The 16,031-nt window shown below is 41.9% G+C and overlaps 1 protein-coding gene across 1 annotated transcript in view; it reads right to left on the bottom strand.

Annotated features, from left to right (window-relative positions):
- The window catches only part of GNE (glucosamine (UDP-N-acetyl)-2-epimerase/N-acetylmannosamine kinase), a 51,479-nt gene extending 45,604 nt beyond the window's left edge, over window positions 1–5,875 (bottom strand). The window contains exon 1 of the mRNA XM_054584653.1: window positions 5,795–5,875. Within this exon, the coding sequence (XP_054440628.1) occupies window positions 5,795–5,845 (51 nt within the window). The 5' untranslated portion in view covers window positions 5,846–5,875. The remainder of the gene's footprint in view (window positions 1–5,794) is intronic.
- Between the last annotated feature and the right edge of the window lie 10,156 nt (window positions 5,876–16,031).

The following is a 16,031-nucleotide window of genomic DNA, read 5'->3' as shown; positions in this document are numbered from 1 at the left end:
TGTACTTGCCATTTCTGCCTTTAGCCAATATCAGAAAGAAATCAAGAGATAGAAAAAACTGAGCAATTAATCGTCATATTAAGCTAGATATTTCTATTTAATAAACGCCCTCCTTTTAGCTGTCACTTTATCGCTCAGACACAATACATTTAATTGCCAGAGTCTCTGAAGTATATAAGGCAAAACCCATCTTACAAATCAGATATCACTGCATAAGCCAGATTGTTTATAACCTAATCAAGTCACACAGGTCCCTCCCCAGAGCAGAGAGAATTACTCTTGTACTGATGAGGCTACACTATATAGATGGGAAAGCAATTCTTTTTTTCCTCAGGAAAGGCATGTAAGGATTGAGTTTACATTAGCTGAAAATAATTCAGTAACATTCTAATCTGTATGGATCAACTTCAGGTTTGTAAGAGCATGAGACTGAAAACTGTGCTTGCAAGTGTAACTGATTAAGACAGTCATAACAAGGAGAGAAGCCTTTTTGAAATTTGTATTTTAGAAACATTAAGGACTATTCATATCCCCAATTGCTAATCAGTTTATCAGTTTATCAGCCGATCAGCTTTTCAGAGCACCTGCGGTGGTGAGCCAATGCTGTGCTAGCTCGCCCGATTACAGAACAAAAGTATAAATAAATACAATGACTGTGTGTTTGTTTTTGTGCAATATTGCCCTTTATTGAGATTTTAAAATATTTTTATGGACTATGCAAGTATTATATTTTAAACTGATAAATAATTTTATTACTTACCCGTCTGCTAAGGAAATAAGGTAAGCCAGAAAGTGCTCAGTCACCTCTGACTAATAGGAGTTCAGAAAGTTTAATGGGCACAGCTATTCTAGAAGAACTGGAAAAGTGTTAAAAACTAGTTTGCCTTTAACTTTGACTCTGTTATAAAAAGTTAGATCAACAATGTTATGTTCTAAAATAACTGCTCACTAAAGAGTTATGTGGGGAAAAAAAAAACAAAGGGAAATAAAAAGAGCTACGTAGGAAGTATGTTCTTTTGGACATCAAAGGATCAGGCTAAGAGCAACAGCACTCAGCACCGGCAATAAGCCTTTGGGAAATGTTCATGAATGATTTCTCAGTTGTGCTGGGGGACCAACCAAGGTACTGGTTTAAACTCCTGGAGCTGAGAACAGTTGATATTCAGTAGTCAGTATGTTGCTAAAGTGAAGGCAGGGCCCCACATGGCGTTGCTTTGGAGTACTGACTTGGGCTTCTTAATACCTATGTGAATGCTTAAGATACATCCAAATATACATCATTAATGTCTGCAAGTCCAAAGCATGAACAAAAGATCTCAACATCTCTCTTCTCATGTCCTTCACTCCCCTCCTCTGGAATGAATCGAAGTCAACCTCTCAAATCATTTGTTTTCCTTCCCTACCCTGCTGCTGGTCCTTAAAGGTGCCCACTCCCCAGTGATTATACCTCTGCCCCTGGCCTTCTACAAATGTCGTCTTTCAGAATTTCTTTCACTCCCAAGTATTCCGTTTTGACTTTTGTGAAGATAATTCCTTGGGTGTATACTCTAGCCTGATCCCTCTAGTCCTAGACCCGTCGCTTCAATTACCTGCTAGATATTTCCTCATCTCAAACTCAGTATATAAAATTTAGTCTGGTTTTGCTCTTCTTGACTTCCCCATTTTTCTTAATGGTACCAACTTGCTACTTTCATTCAGAGTCAAAATCATGGAGTCATATTTTAATATTCTCTCTCTGTCTGACTTTTAACTTTCGATCTCTCAAATTCTTTAAAATGTGTTTTGTGGTTTTAGGGGTTTTTTTTTTTTTTTTTTTTTTGCAACTACTCTTCCTTCCCATTTCTACTATCACCACCTTAATTCATTCAAATCTTCATCCTCTTATTTCCTTAACTCGGAGAGGCCTATATTTTCGTGATTTTTACATACCTAAACTCAAGATTTATTTTTAATCAATGTATACGTTGAATGTAGTTTTTATTACAAAATCTCTTAAGTCAATAGTGTCTTAGAATTAAGCAGGCATGGCGCCTCAGGCCGAGGTTACTGTGCTTCTCCCTGCTCCGCCAGCCTGCATTCCCTGGCTTCTCTGCTCTGCCCTGCACACTGCGGCCTGGTCAAGCTACTTAAAAGACTGCTTTCGTTAAGTCATTTCTTTGATTAAGAATAACTTCTGTGTCTCCCCATTCCCCGCTAGGTAAAGCATGCCTAGGAGATCAACTTTGGCAGTAAAGGTCCCCAACGATCACACCCTGAGCTCTTCCTGGCCTTACCAACATTATTCTCCTCCCCAGGCCCTTCCGCGCCGAACAGATCACTGTCTGCCTCTGTCGGTGTCATTCCCTACTCAGCCTTCAAGTCCTATCTCTGTTGTGAAAACTAATCTGAACCAACACCTTATCCCAAAATAATCTCTTCCTCCTCCAAATTCCTGTAGCACTGGTCTCGACTCTTCATTTTATACTAATTATCTATCTGATGTTTTATAAGGACACTGAGAAAACCAGTCGCATTAGTTATCGCAGTCCATTTATCCTCTTTCTCTATCAGCTCATACATTCCTTGAAGTTAGGCCTGTTAGCTATATTCGTCTCTCTGATATATCCTTGAATCATGACATGTAATAGATACAGTCTCATAGTATTGAGTCATGTGGGGAGATCACATCGCTCATCAAAAAACCACCCCAACTCTTCCCTCTGGCTAGTCCTAGTCACTTGTACTCAACTTCCCCCTTCTCCCCTCCAGCACCCAAGCTAATGATCTTAGTATGATAACACTCTTTCTCAGTCTTTGAAGTGAATCCGGTGTAAAAGAGCATTGTGAGTTGAAGAACAAGGAGAAAATGAGTCATGTTAAAAGATAGTCGTGTGGAGGCAGAAAGCAACTGGAGATGCGGCCAAGATGTGGAGTAAGGCCAGGTCAGCAAGGGCCCTGGGTGATATCATGCTAAGAACGTCAGACTCTCTCCTCACTAGAATTGGGGGATTTTTTAATCAGGGGAGTGACATGATGAGATTTGCTTCATTAGACTTGTAGAAGGTGAGTTGGGTAGAGGAGGAAGGACTGGAAGAAGGGAGGCCAGTTAGGAATAATATTTTAGGACCTGAACTGAGGTGATGGAAGTGGGAAGGAAGAGTGAGATGACAGAATCAAAAAAATACGGAGAAAGAATGGACAGGACTAGGTGGCAGAAGGGATGAGGATGGAAGAGAATGATTGCTGTTTCTACTTCAGAAAACTGAGTGACTGGCAATGCTCTTATCTGACACAGGGGAGAAGCAGGTTTGAGGGCGGGCTGGAGGGGGAGAGAAGATAATGCGCTCTGATTAGGAAATGCTGAATTTGCAGCATCCAAGGGACTCTCGTGAGATTGAGGACCCGGAGAAAGATATGGGTTGTAGATACGGATTTGTGCTAAGGAATAATTCATCCCCCCAAATTTATATTATTTTGAAATACACTGCTACTTCTAGCCCAGAGAACCCAAAAGCACTTCTTGTCCCACCTCTTTCACCAGATTTTTCTAAGGCCTCTGACTACCCGTTCGTTATAGTTTTACTATTGGCCAGTTCAGAGCTCTTTTTATAGTATTATACAGCTAGCAGTTACTTAAATCTTAAACAATTAGACCCTTAGACATTATCAAATTTAATTTTATAGAATGTAAAGTTCTGCAGAAGCGCAGGGAGTTCGGTTTATTGCGTGTGGCGTCTAACACTGTGTGGTGCTTCCCCGGCCAAGTCCCCTCTTTTCCAGCTCATGTTTTCCAGCTGTCCAGCCTTTTCTGCCCTCCAGCTTCTCCTCTCTGAACTCCTCCTTCACACTTTTGGTCCCTGCCTTATTCGCCTCATTCTTGAAGCTTTCTTCTTCCTGGGTTTCCATGACACCTCCTGACTTTCCACTTACCTCCAATCTCTCTGGCTGATAATCTTGCTCAATCTTCTACTTAAAAATTAATTTTTCCTAGGATTCCCTATGTAGCCTTCATTTCATCTCATTTTAGCATATTCCTACTCATCCACGTGCATGAGTAATACAACTATTGAAAATTATTTTTAAATCTGAATCTCCAGCCCAGCCTTCTCAGTCCAAACCCAAACATCTTTTTAGGATGTCTTTATTTGGACACGTTCCACAGGCACTTCAAATCAACTCACCAAAATGTAGTTTTCTTCCTCCCCATAAACTTGGGCTTTCTCCATTCTAAGTCTCGGTGAATGATAGTATCATCCACCAGTAACCTGGGAGACATCCTTGACTTCTCCACCTTTATCTCCCAAATTCAGTCTGTCATGAAATCCTATCAACTTTACATTTTAAATGAACATTTTCCTAGAAGAGAACATGGTATGACTGAAGAAAGCAAGAAGGGAGTGAGAATAGCATATAAAGGACAAGACTAGCCAGACAGGAGAAAAGGTTTGCTGAAGACTGAAAAATACCAAGTGAGATGTAACTTAAAGACAACACACAGTTGTTGTGGGTTGTTTGAGTTGATGTGGTCATAGAACCGCCAAATATATAGGCAGATGGGTGAAATGGTCATTTCAAGGTGCATTTTTTTTTTAATCAGTCACATGAAAGATGAGAGAGCAACTATTAGCCTTGTAACTAGAAACAACCATTTCTTAAGATTTTATTGAAGACGTGAGGGAAAAACAAAAACTAAAAGTTCCAATTAGAAGCTCAGAAAATCTGACCTTGAATTTAAATGTAAGTGAAAGTATACTAAAAAATAAAATAAATTCTCATTGAAGGAGGCAAATTGAAAGTAGGCATTAGCAGTATAGCTAGAAGTAGACAGTTGGAAATAATTTTAAGAATGACATCATTTGACCAAAAAGTGTTTAGAAGCCATTCCTCAACTATAGATAATCTTCATATTGAGTATATATATATTTTATCCTCACCCAAGGATTTTTTAAAATTAATTTTACAGAGAGAGGAAGGGAGAGAGAAACCTCGATAAGTTGCCTCACATATGTATGAATGCACCCTGACCAAGGATCAAACCTGCAACCTAGGTATGTGTCCTGACCAGGGATCAAACCTGCAACATTTTAGTGTACAGGACGATGCTCCAACCAACTGAGTGACCAGGCCAGGGTGAAGATAGATAGATAGATAGATAGATAGATAGATAGATAGATAGAGATATTTTAAATCACCAAACAAATATGATGACTTCCTAAAACATCTGAATTTTCATATTTCAATAAATATTTAGGTTAAAAAGTACATTATAGTATAACACACTTTCTATCATATTGATATATTGATAAACATGGTAATTTCCATTTTATTTGGCCAAGATGCTGTATAACTCAGAGTAAGTGCACCTTCTTCCCTAATGTGGTTAGTCAGTAGTTGAGAGGAAACAAAGTCTATGCCAGGCAGCTCTACATATCATGTTTCAAAAACAAAGGAACAAATAAAACTAGTTGTAGCAAACTTACACTTTTGTAAATAAACTGCATTTCTGAAGCGGAAGATTCAAAAAGTAAGAACAAATCTGCTTTCTTGGATGAAAGTGTCAGGACTCTACAGGGGAATCCATTTTCAGCTTTCAGTTTAGGAATGCTGAGAGACCATGACTTTCTGCACAGTTTTGAGAAACAAATAGGAATCATAAAACAACTAACATGAGTCAGCAGTTAAAATATGACATTAGAAATGTGTGATGGATGTGATAAATTTAAAACCAAAGCTCTCTTCTTCTTCCCTGTAATTTTTCCCTTTGTTTCTGATTGCAATTTCAATGATAAAACTCTCCCAAAATGCTGTTACTTACATGAGGTCCTTCAAAGCACGGCTCCTGGTAAGAAGACATACTGATTTCCATCCCGTAGCACAAGCCCTGTACCCAGTGTTGTTTGAATCAAGGTGCAGGGCAACTGTTTGTTTTTCTGGTTCAGCTGCAACTGAGCAGTCATTAATAGGCACCTGAATTCTGGACAAAATCTTGAGCCCCGCCTCTAGGAGGAAGTTAGTGCCTGAGTGTTACTTCCCTATTTTTGATATACCATTCTACCTGATGAGTTTATTTTCTACTAGAAAAATTATTTTCTTCTGAGTTTCTTGAAAGTAGAAAAAAATCTACAGTCAAAGTCTCAATATCTTTTCACATTGCTTTCACACAGAGTACATTCAAAACATTTATTGATATATAATTTTTTATTTTTAAATATATATTTTTTATTATGCTATTACAGTCATCCCACTTTTCCCCCTCCTTTTTATTCCCCTCTACCCTGCACCCCCCTCCCACCAGCATTCCCTCCCTCTTAGTTCATGTCCATGGGTTGTACATATGAGTTCTTTGATTTCTCCATTTCCTATACTGTTCCAAACCTCCCCCCGTCTATTTTTTACCTACCATTTATGCTTCTTATTCCCAGTAACTTTTCCCCCATTTCCAGCCTCCCCTACTTCCGGTCTCCATTTCCGTGATTCTGCTCCTGTTCTAGTTGTTTGCTTAGTTTGTTTTATGGGTTATTTTAGGTTCAGTTGTTGATATTTGTGAATTTGTTGTCATTTTACTGTTCATAGTTTTTTATCTTTTTCTTTAACATTTCTTTAACATGTTAAGTCCCTTTAACATTTCATATAATAAGGGCTTGGTGATGATGAACTCCTTGAACTTGACCTTTTCTGGGAAGCACTTTATCTGCCCTTCCATTCTAAATGATAGCTTTGTTGGATAGAGCAATCTTGGATGTAGGTCCTTTTCTTTTATGACTTTGAATACATCTTGCCAGCACAGTTTCTTTTGAGAAATCAGCTCATAGTCTTATAGGAACTCCTGTGTAGGTAACTGTCTCCTTTTCTCTTGCTGCTTTTTAGATTCTCTCCGTATCTTTAATCTTGGGTAATGTAATTATGATGCGCCTTGGTGTGTGATCCTCCTTGGGTCCAAATTCTTTGGGACTCTCTGAGTTTCCTGGCTCTCCTGGAAGTCTATTTCCCTTGCCAGATTGGGGCAGTTCTTCATTATTTTTTTCAAATGAGTTTTCAATTTCTTGTTCTTCCTCTTCTCCTTCTGGCATCTCTATGATTCAGATGTTGGAATGTTTAAAGTTGTCCCAGAGGTTCCTAAGCATCTCTTCATTTTTTTGAATTCTTGTTTCTTCACTCTGTTCTGGCTGAATGTTTATCTCTTCTTTCTGCTCCAAGTCATTGATCTGAGTCTCACTTTCTTTCCCTTTATTGTTGGTTCCCTGTATATTTTTCTTTGTTTCACTTTGCATAGTCTTCACTTTTTTCCTCATTTTGCGACCATATCAACCAATTCAATGAGTAGCCAGATGGCCAGTATTTTGAACTGTGCATCTTATAGGTTGGCTATTTGTTCATTGCTTAGTTCTATTTTTGGAGTTTGACCTGTTCTTTCATTTGGGCCACATTTCTTTTTCTCAGAGCCCCTTGTAAGAGGTAGAGCCTTAGGTATTTGCCAGGGTGGGGTCCCTGCATTGTGGTGCTGTATGTGGGGGAGGGGTCGGAGAGGGAACAATGCCTCTTGTTCAGTTCTCAACCGTCTTTTAGTCACCTCTCCCACTACCCACAAGCAAATTGGGCCCTTCTGGTGCTGATTCCCAGGAGGGTTTGTGTATATTCTAGGGTGGGTTTGTGTATATTCTAGGACCCTGTGGGTCTCTCCAATGAACTCTCTGTGAGGCTGGGAGTTTCTCCCATTGCTACAACCCCCACAGGTTTTTTACAGCCAGAGGTTTTGAGGCCTTCTTTTCCTGCACTGGAACCCTGGATTGCATGGTCTGTCTCACTCCCCAGCTATTGCTCCTGGTTTATATGCACACAAATGTGGGACCACCTGGTTCTCCAGCTGCTGCCTTGCCACATGGCCTCTCTGCCCCGGCTGCCCATCTCTGTCCCTCCTACTGGTCTGGATGAATGTCTCTTCTCTAACTCCTTGGTTGTCAGACTTTCATACAGTTCGATTTTCTGGCAGTTCTGGTTGTTTTTTATTTTTAAATTTATGGTTGTCCTTACTTTGTTTGTGAGGAGGCAAAGTGTGTCTACCTATACCTCCATCTTGGCTGGAAGTCTGATATAGTATTTTGAGCCAAAAATGTAAAATAAAGAAATTAAAATAGAGGACTCAAGTTTCCTTGATAGCCACAGGCCTCAGCATATTGTAAATCCTTGGTTTTATGAGATTGAAGAAAAAAACCCAACACTGTTGCATTTTATCTAAGCTACATTAGAATAGAATACTGTTGCAACATTTTATAAAGGCTGTACTCTGCACTTTGGTGCTCAGGGATCTGCGCAACCAGATTGGTGGCAAGGGGTACAGACTGATGATCTGTTGTTTTTATTTCACTGGTATATGTTCATTTGAACACATCACCAGCCTAGCCTCATTTACCACATAACTTTACATTCTACCTAAAGGAAGCTAAAATAAAAAGTAGTCCACTGTAAAGAAGAGAACACTTTACACTGCTGTTTTTATTTTAATTTTTGATTTATTGACTTAAGAGAGAAAAACATTGATTTGTTGTTCCACTTATTTATACATTCATTGGTTGATTCTAGTATGTGCCTTGACTGGAGATCAAACCCACAACCTTGGCATATTGGGATGATGCTCTAACCAACTAAGCTAGGCAGCCAGGGCTCAATACTGCTGTTTTTAAAAACTGATGAAGAGGGCTTCTAGTCAAGATGGTGGCACAGGTAAACACTGTATCATCTCCTCTCACGATCACATCAAAATTGCAACTAAACTACAGAACAACCATTATTGAGAACTGCTGGAAGTCCAGCTGAACAGAAGTCCCATAACTGAGGATGTACAGAAGAAGCCATGTCAAGACTGGTGGGAGGGGCAGAGACAAAGAATAGGCTGATCCCACACCCACCTGAGACAGTTAAAAATTGGGAGGAATATCCCAGCGGCACAGAGGCCCCCCACATTGAGGATCAAGGGGTCCCAGCCCCATGCTTGGAGGCCCAGCCCGGTGTTCCAGTACCTGGAGAAGTTCCCATAACTTCTGGCTGTGAAAACCAGTGGGTATGGTGGCTGAGTAAGATGGAGGGTTTCTGGAGTTCCAGGCTTTCCTCTTAAAGGGCTTCTGCATGGACTGACTTACTGACCCGCTCACTCACAAGAGAAGATGCTGTGGCTAATTGAATGTGTCAAAAGTGGTTTGAGAGGTTTTGTGCTGGAGATTCTCGCTGGACAATGCTCCGCAGTTGGGTAGACCAGCTGAAGTTGATAGAGATCAAGTCAAGACATCAACTGAGAACAATCAACATTATACAATGCGGGAGAGAGCCAACATAAAGTATCCAAATCAATAAAGTTATTGGTGCAAATGAAAAATGTGTCATTTTATGGAAAAAACTAAATGGACTTTTTGGCCAACCCAATACTTCAGGACCTGAGCATCTGTTCTTGCTTTCCATCTAATTCTCCCTTTGAGTTGACTCAAAGAAAAATTGACTGAAGCTCACTCTGTAGGTTTGGCCAGTGTGTGTGTGTTTTCCCCCTTCACTTCCTTTTTCCAGGCGGCTCTGTGACTAAGTTGGCTCGGGGTCCACAGCGACTGGGTGAGACAGCCACATTCACCCTTTTTTCTTTTTCTCATTCATCTTATAACATCGCTTTGGGCTCCAGAGGGCAAGATGCCAAAACCAGATTTGGGGATAGTTTAGATTCCACCTTTTGGCTAAGCCAAGAGCTTTAAACCCAACTTCATCAGATGTTACCCTACTTTGCCCCATGGGACAGTACCTTCAGAATAACTTTCCAAGGCTCCTCCTTCACTGGGCCTTGGCTTTGCCGATTATCTCCTCTGTCTCTTGCATTTTCAACCTCTTCCTTTCTGTAAGGGCCTGCCCCTCTGTGTACCAGCGTGCTCCTCCATGACAAAAACAAACAGCTAGCCCTCACCAGTCTTCTCTACTGTGGATTCTTTGCATGTCAATGCCGTTTCTTCCTTCCTATCATTACATGACACTGGGAGAACGGAGTTATGCTTAGGGTCTTCACCTCCCAGCCACCCACTCATTCCTTAATTTGTCTTTTAATTTTCTATGTTTTTATCTTTTAAAATTTATTTTAATTTCTAATTTTTTTAAAGATTTTAATTTATTTTTTAGAGAGAGGGAAAGGGAGGGAGAAAGAGAAGGAGAGAAATATTGATGGGCAAGAGAAACATCCATCAGTTGCTTCTTGCACACCCCTGCTGGGGACCTGGCCCACAGCCCAGGCATGTGCCCTGACAGGGAATCGAACCGGCAACCCTTTGGTTGGCAGGTCAGAGCTCAACCCCGTGAGCCACACCAGCCAGGACATCCTTAATTTGTCCACTCTGTCTTCAGGCCCCACTCTCTCCTGAACTGCTAGCCTCAAAGTCAGCAGTGACCTTCTCAGGACCCTCATATATCTCGCCACCTGTGGCTGGTGGCTCCTTCTTTGGCTCTCACACCAGGTGGCCTTGTGTGGCTCCTTTCAAGGATTTTTCTGCCTCATCTGCTCCTCCCCCAGGATACCCAGAGGACAACCAGAGGGCTGTTTCCCAGCTTTCGCTCTCTCTCCCTGCGTCTGTCCTCTCAGATCAACCCCTTTGCGCCATCCTTGCCCTTCAACCCAGCGCACCTTCCACCTTCGCCAAAAGAAAAAGGCTGCATCTCACTCCATTTTCCCCCTCAGAGCCCAAAACTAAAAATAGAAATGTCAGAAGCCTTATGACAAGGCCTCTGGGAAAGTCAGTGGGAACAGTTTAGGGTTTCAGAAAGGACGCGTGATCCCTGGGAGTCAGGTGGTTCAGAAGAACAAGGAGATTCATAAAGAAGGAGACACAGCAGACAAGCCGCCTTGTTTTCTATTGACAGGAAGCAAACCAGTCAGCTGTCAGGGCAACGCACAGACAGGGACCTGCTTCAGAGAGATGTCAGTCAAAGCGCATCATGAGAGACTTATACACAAGACGGGGACCTGGGGCCAGATGGGAGGGAAGTAAAACCATTCACCCTGAAGAGTGACCCACAGCTCCCCAGATAATGAGGGGAAAATAAAAGCCTAAGATGTGCTCCAGGGACAGTGCATGAGCAGGCACTGTCCCTGCTGCTACTTGAGGCTCCCTCAACACATCCCGGCTGACAGCTGGTGCTCTCTGAGGAGAGCCGGAGGGCCTTACAGATGGTCCTTCTTATCAGGCAATGGCAAACCTGTTTTTAAACATCAGTGGGTTCTGACTGCAGCCGGAAAAGCTCTCTCTTATTCAGAACACAGGGGCCCTGGGGAGGAGAGAGGGATGCTTGCCTAGAGCCGCCCCCAAGTGCTACCGGAGTGGGAAGCCCAGACGACTTCGGCAGCCCTGCCGGCGTGTAATGAGGGACTAGAGCAGGTGGGGTACCCACCTGCCCAGTTCCAGCTGCTGCTGGCAGAGGTGAAGTGAATGTGTGAACATCAGGCAAAACTAAGCAGGATCCCCACCCCCCAGATATTACCAACAGATATTTGTTAATAATTTGCAGAACCCTAACACCGGGATCTGGGCTGCGTGTGTGAGGGTGAGTGTGTGCGTGCGAGGTGGGATGTGTCTATGAGACTATAGAATAAAGCATGCACACTCAGAGGAGGAGGAGGAGGAGGAGGAGAAGGAGAAACAGGTGGCAGGGTAGAGTGAGCACTGAAGTCAGGGCCAGAGAGCCAGAGGGGGAAACAAGGCCTGAAAAGACTTTCGTGCCTGAACCAGCAGATCCTATATGTGCAGCGCCTCTGTGAGCTGTCCTGCATGTTCCGAGAGATAGTGCCCAAGAGAGGGAGGTATTAATCAAGTAGAAGACAAAGAGAGCTGTTGACCAGGGAGGCCAGACACTGGGGGCCCAGGGGCGGCAGGAGATCCCAAGGGGTATCGCAAACACCTGGCACCATCCCTGCCTTCCCCTCGCCTGCCCGCCTCTCTGCTGTTAGAGGGCTGGTCCAAATCAAACAGAACAATTTAAACCTTTCTCCCTCCAGATTTTCTTACCTTTTCCTTAACAATAAACTTATTTTTTAATGAAATATAGTAGAAGAATACAACCTGGTTTTTAATTTTTCGTGTTACGTTAGATCTTGTAGTTGAGAGAGTAGATATCACAGGTACCATGGAGGAATCTACTCTCGGTTTCTGAGAGGATGCTTGCTCTCCATCAGCTCTGCTGCAGGGCAGCCTTCCAGCAGTGGAGTTCGCATTCCTTTGAGAGTCAGGCGTTTATGTCTCGATGTAAGAAGGCAGGCACTGAAGCGGACCCCAAATTCCCTTATTTTTGCTTAGGAAGGGTGGATGTGTCCGCAGTCACTTGTTAACTGAGGTCTAAATAAACAGGATATCTAAGGAAGGCTTTGTGTTGTACCCATGTAATTAAGAGCACCTTCCCAAGCATTGGCACCAGTTTTTCTTCTTTATGACTTTAGTCTTGCTGGTTATTGTTTCACTAACATCTTCACTGAATTGTACACCCATGTTTATGGTGTGATCTTTTAACCACCGGGGTTCATGAATCATCACTGTAATTTTCCACTTACACGATGTGATCTATATATGGGAATTGCCACACTTACTCAAATATTTCCTCTCTTCACCTGCAAGATTAGGACAATATGTAATACCTACTTCAAAGATTCTCTGAGGATTGAGATAATACCTATAATCACCTAGCACAGTAATTGACAATATACACAGTAAATGTTTTCTCCCCTTCCTTTCTAAATTCTCATAAAACATCTGTTTAAAGTTCCATTTAGAATTCTCAAAGTGTTGCCAACAAGGACCACAGTTAAAATTTCTGGAAACTACTTTTGGTCCACTAATGAAAACTGTGGCATTTCCTTTCTTCTGATCAACCCAGATACTGGAAAACCTATAGAGATTAACAGTGTTAAAGTATGACTTTTCAAAAATGTAAAAATATGCCTTTCACACAAATACAAAACAACATGTGTCAAAGATGAATTAATGGGCATTTACTGGTGCCCATTCATTATGAGGGCACCAGTATGATGTTCAAGACTGCGTCAAAGAGGATTTGAGGACAGAGAGGCAATGATGAAAGATAAAATGGTTTTGCTAATACATGCAAAACTGGTTACTATCCACATGTAATCAAATGTAATGTTTGGGTTTATCTTTTCTACAAAGAAGAAATCAATTATATCCTTATTAGAGAAAATTCAATTGCATCACTATGGACAAGAATTTTTTGCATCTTCCAATTATTTACAAGTTTACTTCAACTCCTACAGAGATGGAAAATAGCTTAGTCAATAAGACATTGGTCAAACTGCAGAAGCCTATAGAATCAGAAAATCAGAGATTCCAATAGGCAATGAATGGTTAAGCATCCCACTGAAAGGAAACATAATAATCTCTGTTGCGCATTTCCATACCTTGGACAATTTTCCCCAAAGATACCTATACCTGTAGGATGTGGCCTGGGAGCGTGGCTTTGGAATTTCCTCATTCTGAACTGTGGGACCACAAAGTCAACCTGGCACAGCCTAGGTCTCAACGCCCAGGCCCCTGCCATAGCCAGTTCCTTAACCCCAGTCTCTGGTCACAGGAATTCCCCTCTCCCCGGGCCATGCTGGGGATTACGGGAAGGGTGCAGGGGCAGGCAGTCCCAACATGACCCATTTTGTCCCTACATTTGGTAGCCACGGGCCAGCTGGATATGCAGCACTATGCTTTAAGGGTTCCCTCCAACAGGCTACTCTCCTATTTTGTCTTTGCAAACCCTTAACCCCATGGTGAAGAGATAATTAATATAATGTGCAAAATTTCATAAAACGTTCTGTTAAACAATTCTTCACGTGCTACCTTTGGAAACTTCTTGTATCATACTCTTTTAACTTGTGTAATCTTAAAAAGTGTTATTTCTTGTCTGCATTTAAGTTGCTCTTCAAGCCCCGGCTGCTGTGGCTCAGTGGATTGAGTGCCGGCCTGAGAAGCAGAGTCACCAGTCTGATTCCCAGTCAGGACACATGCCTGGGCTGCGGGCCAGGTCCCCAGTAGGGGGCACACGAGAGGCAACCACACATTGATGTTTCTCTCCCTCTCTTTCTCCCTCTCCACCCTCACTCTAAAAATAAATAAATAATTTTTTTAAAAAAGTTGTTCTTCAATAATGCGAAGGATTCCCCTCTACCACAACCCAATATCAGGCATTAAATAAATACTCAACAGGTGTCAAATTAGGTGTTTAAACAGGTGTTAAATAAAAATTGATTGAAGGGATAGATAGGAGGTATTAGAATAGAGTCCTGCCATACTCAGGAAAAGTCTTTAACTGTCCAGTGCCTTCAGAATGATGTGAGAACAACTTATCAAAGAGCTCAGCCTCCCCTCTGCATTGCCCACCTATCCCTGCCATGCCTGACGCTCACCCCCAAATACAACACTGATTCTCCGTATCTACTCTCCCGATCTGGAATGTTCTTTTCCTTCACCTAACTCAATGGGCTTAACTCGAACACCTTCTCCTCCATGAAGCCTTCCAGATCCCTCTGGTTGGACGTTACCTTGTCACTTGCTTGTCCCCTCAACAGCTCCGGTGAGATGGTGACAGATGCGGGCCGTGGAGCCAGGTCGCCTGAGTCCTCCTGTGAGTCCCGCGGCCGTCGGCCATCTGCGGAACCACTCTGTGCCTGAGTTTTCTAATATAAATTTTGAGGGATGCTACTGCTCATCTCATAGGGTTTTGTGAATATTAAATGAACTAATACACGTAAAGCATGCAGTACAGCGAGCGCCCAGTACAAGTTATTTGTTTGGATTCCTTTTGGAGGCCGACATAATTCCTCACTGGTGCCTCTTTCAGTTAGTTTACCGTCTTATATTGATTTTACTTTTTACATTTCTGTCTCCTGCGCTGAAATAAGCTCCTTAAGGGATGTTTATGGAACATGAGCTAAATGAATGAATAAATTAAAGACTGGATGAAAGGGAAAACAAATCCTAATAAAAAAATTCAGACGTTTTGCTCATTGTACGTGTGACTTTTTAATAAACCCCTTAATTTTTTGAGCTTCTGTTTTGCAGTTTCAGGCATCTGTTTGGTCTGGTGTGTAATGCTTGGATAGTCCTGATACCTCCTATAGCACCAGAGTCTTTTCTACATAAACCATCTTGGGCGTTTTTATTTTCTGGGTGGCAGTCAGAGTGGTAACTTGATAGTTAGTTTGTATCACCTTCTAAAATCCACACATACAGTTAATTTTTTTCCCCTAAAATTCACACTTATAGTTAATTTTTTTCCTAAAATGCACACATATAGTTATTTTTTTCTGAATGAAAGCCCTAGGTGGGGAAGAAGGAACACTGCACCTAGCAAGTTGTGCAATGTTCAACGATTTGCTTTCACACCTGATTTTCTGTATCTTCATTTTTAAAAGAAGAGGATTTCACTCCCTCAGAGGAGCAAAGAGTTTGCACCAAACATCCAACACCCCAATTTTTTTTTAAATCCTTACCTGAGGACATTTTTTTCATTGCTTTTTTTTTTTTTTTTTTTTTTTTTTTTTTAAGAGAGAGGAAGGGGGAGAGAGAAACATTGATGTGAGAGAGAAGCATAGATTCCTTGCCTCCCATACGTGCCCCGGCTGGGGATTGTATGCATCTGGACCACCAGACCAGGGACTGAACCTGCAACCTAGGTATGTGCCCTGACAGGGAATTAAATCTGCAACCCTTTGGTTATGGGATGATGCTCCAACCAAGCCACGCAGGCCAGGGCCAACACCCCGACTTTTGAGACCGACATCTGAGGGAGAGGCCCCAAACCACCTAATTTTGATAGGCAAGGAGGCCTGCACCCATGAGTTTCATAGCTCTATACGAAACAAAGAAGCAGTTTTTAAATGGGCCAACCAAAGCCATCTATATATTCAATGCAATCCCTATCAAAATTCCCATGACATTTTATCACAGAAATAAATAAAAAACCCTAAACTTTTTATGGAACAAAATATCCAAATAGCCAAGGCAATCTTGATGAAGAACAAAGCTTGGGGCCTC

This window comes from Pteronotus mesoamericanus, unplaced genomic scaffold (assembly GCF_021234165.1).
Source record: "Pteronotus mesoamericanus isolate MK-2021 breed Mesoamerican mustached bat unplaced genomic scaffold, CSHL_Meso_final contig_78, whole genome shotgun sequence".
In the NCBI taxonomy this organism is placed as follows: Eukaryota; Metazoa; Chordata; class Mammalia; order Chiroptera; family Mormoopidae; genus Pteronotus; species Pteronotus mesoamericanus.
Note: the sequence above shows the minus strand (reverse complement) of the source record. Positions and strands in the feature narration are given on the sequence as shown.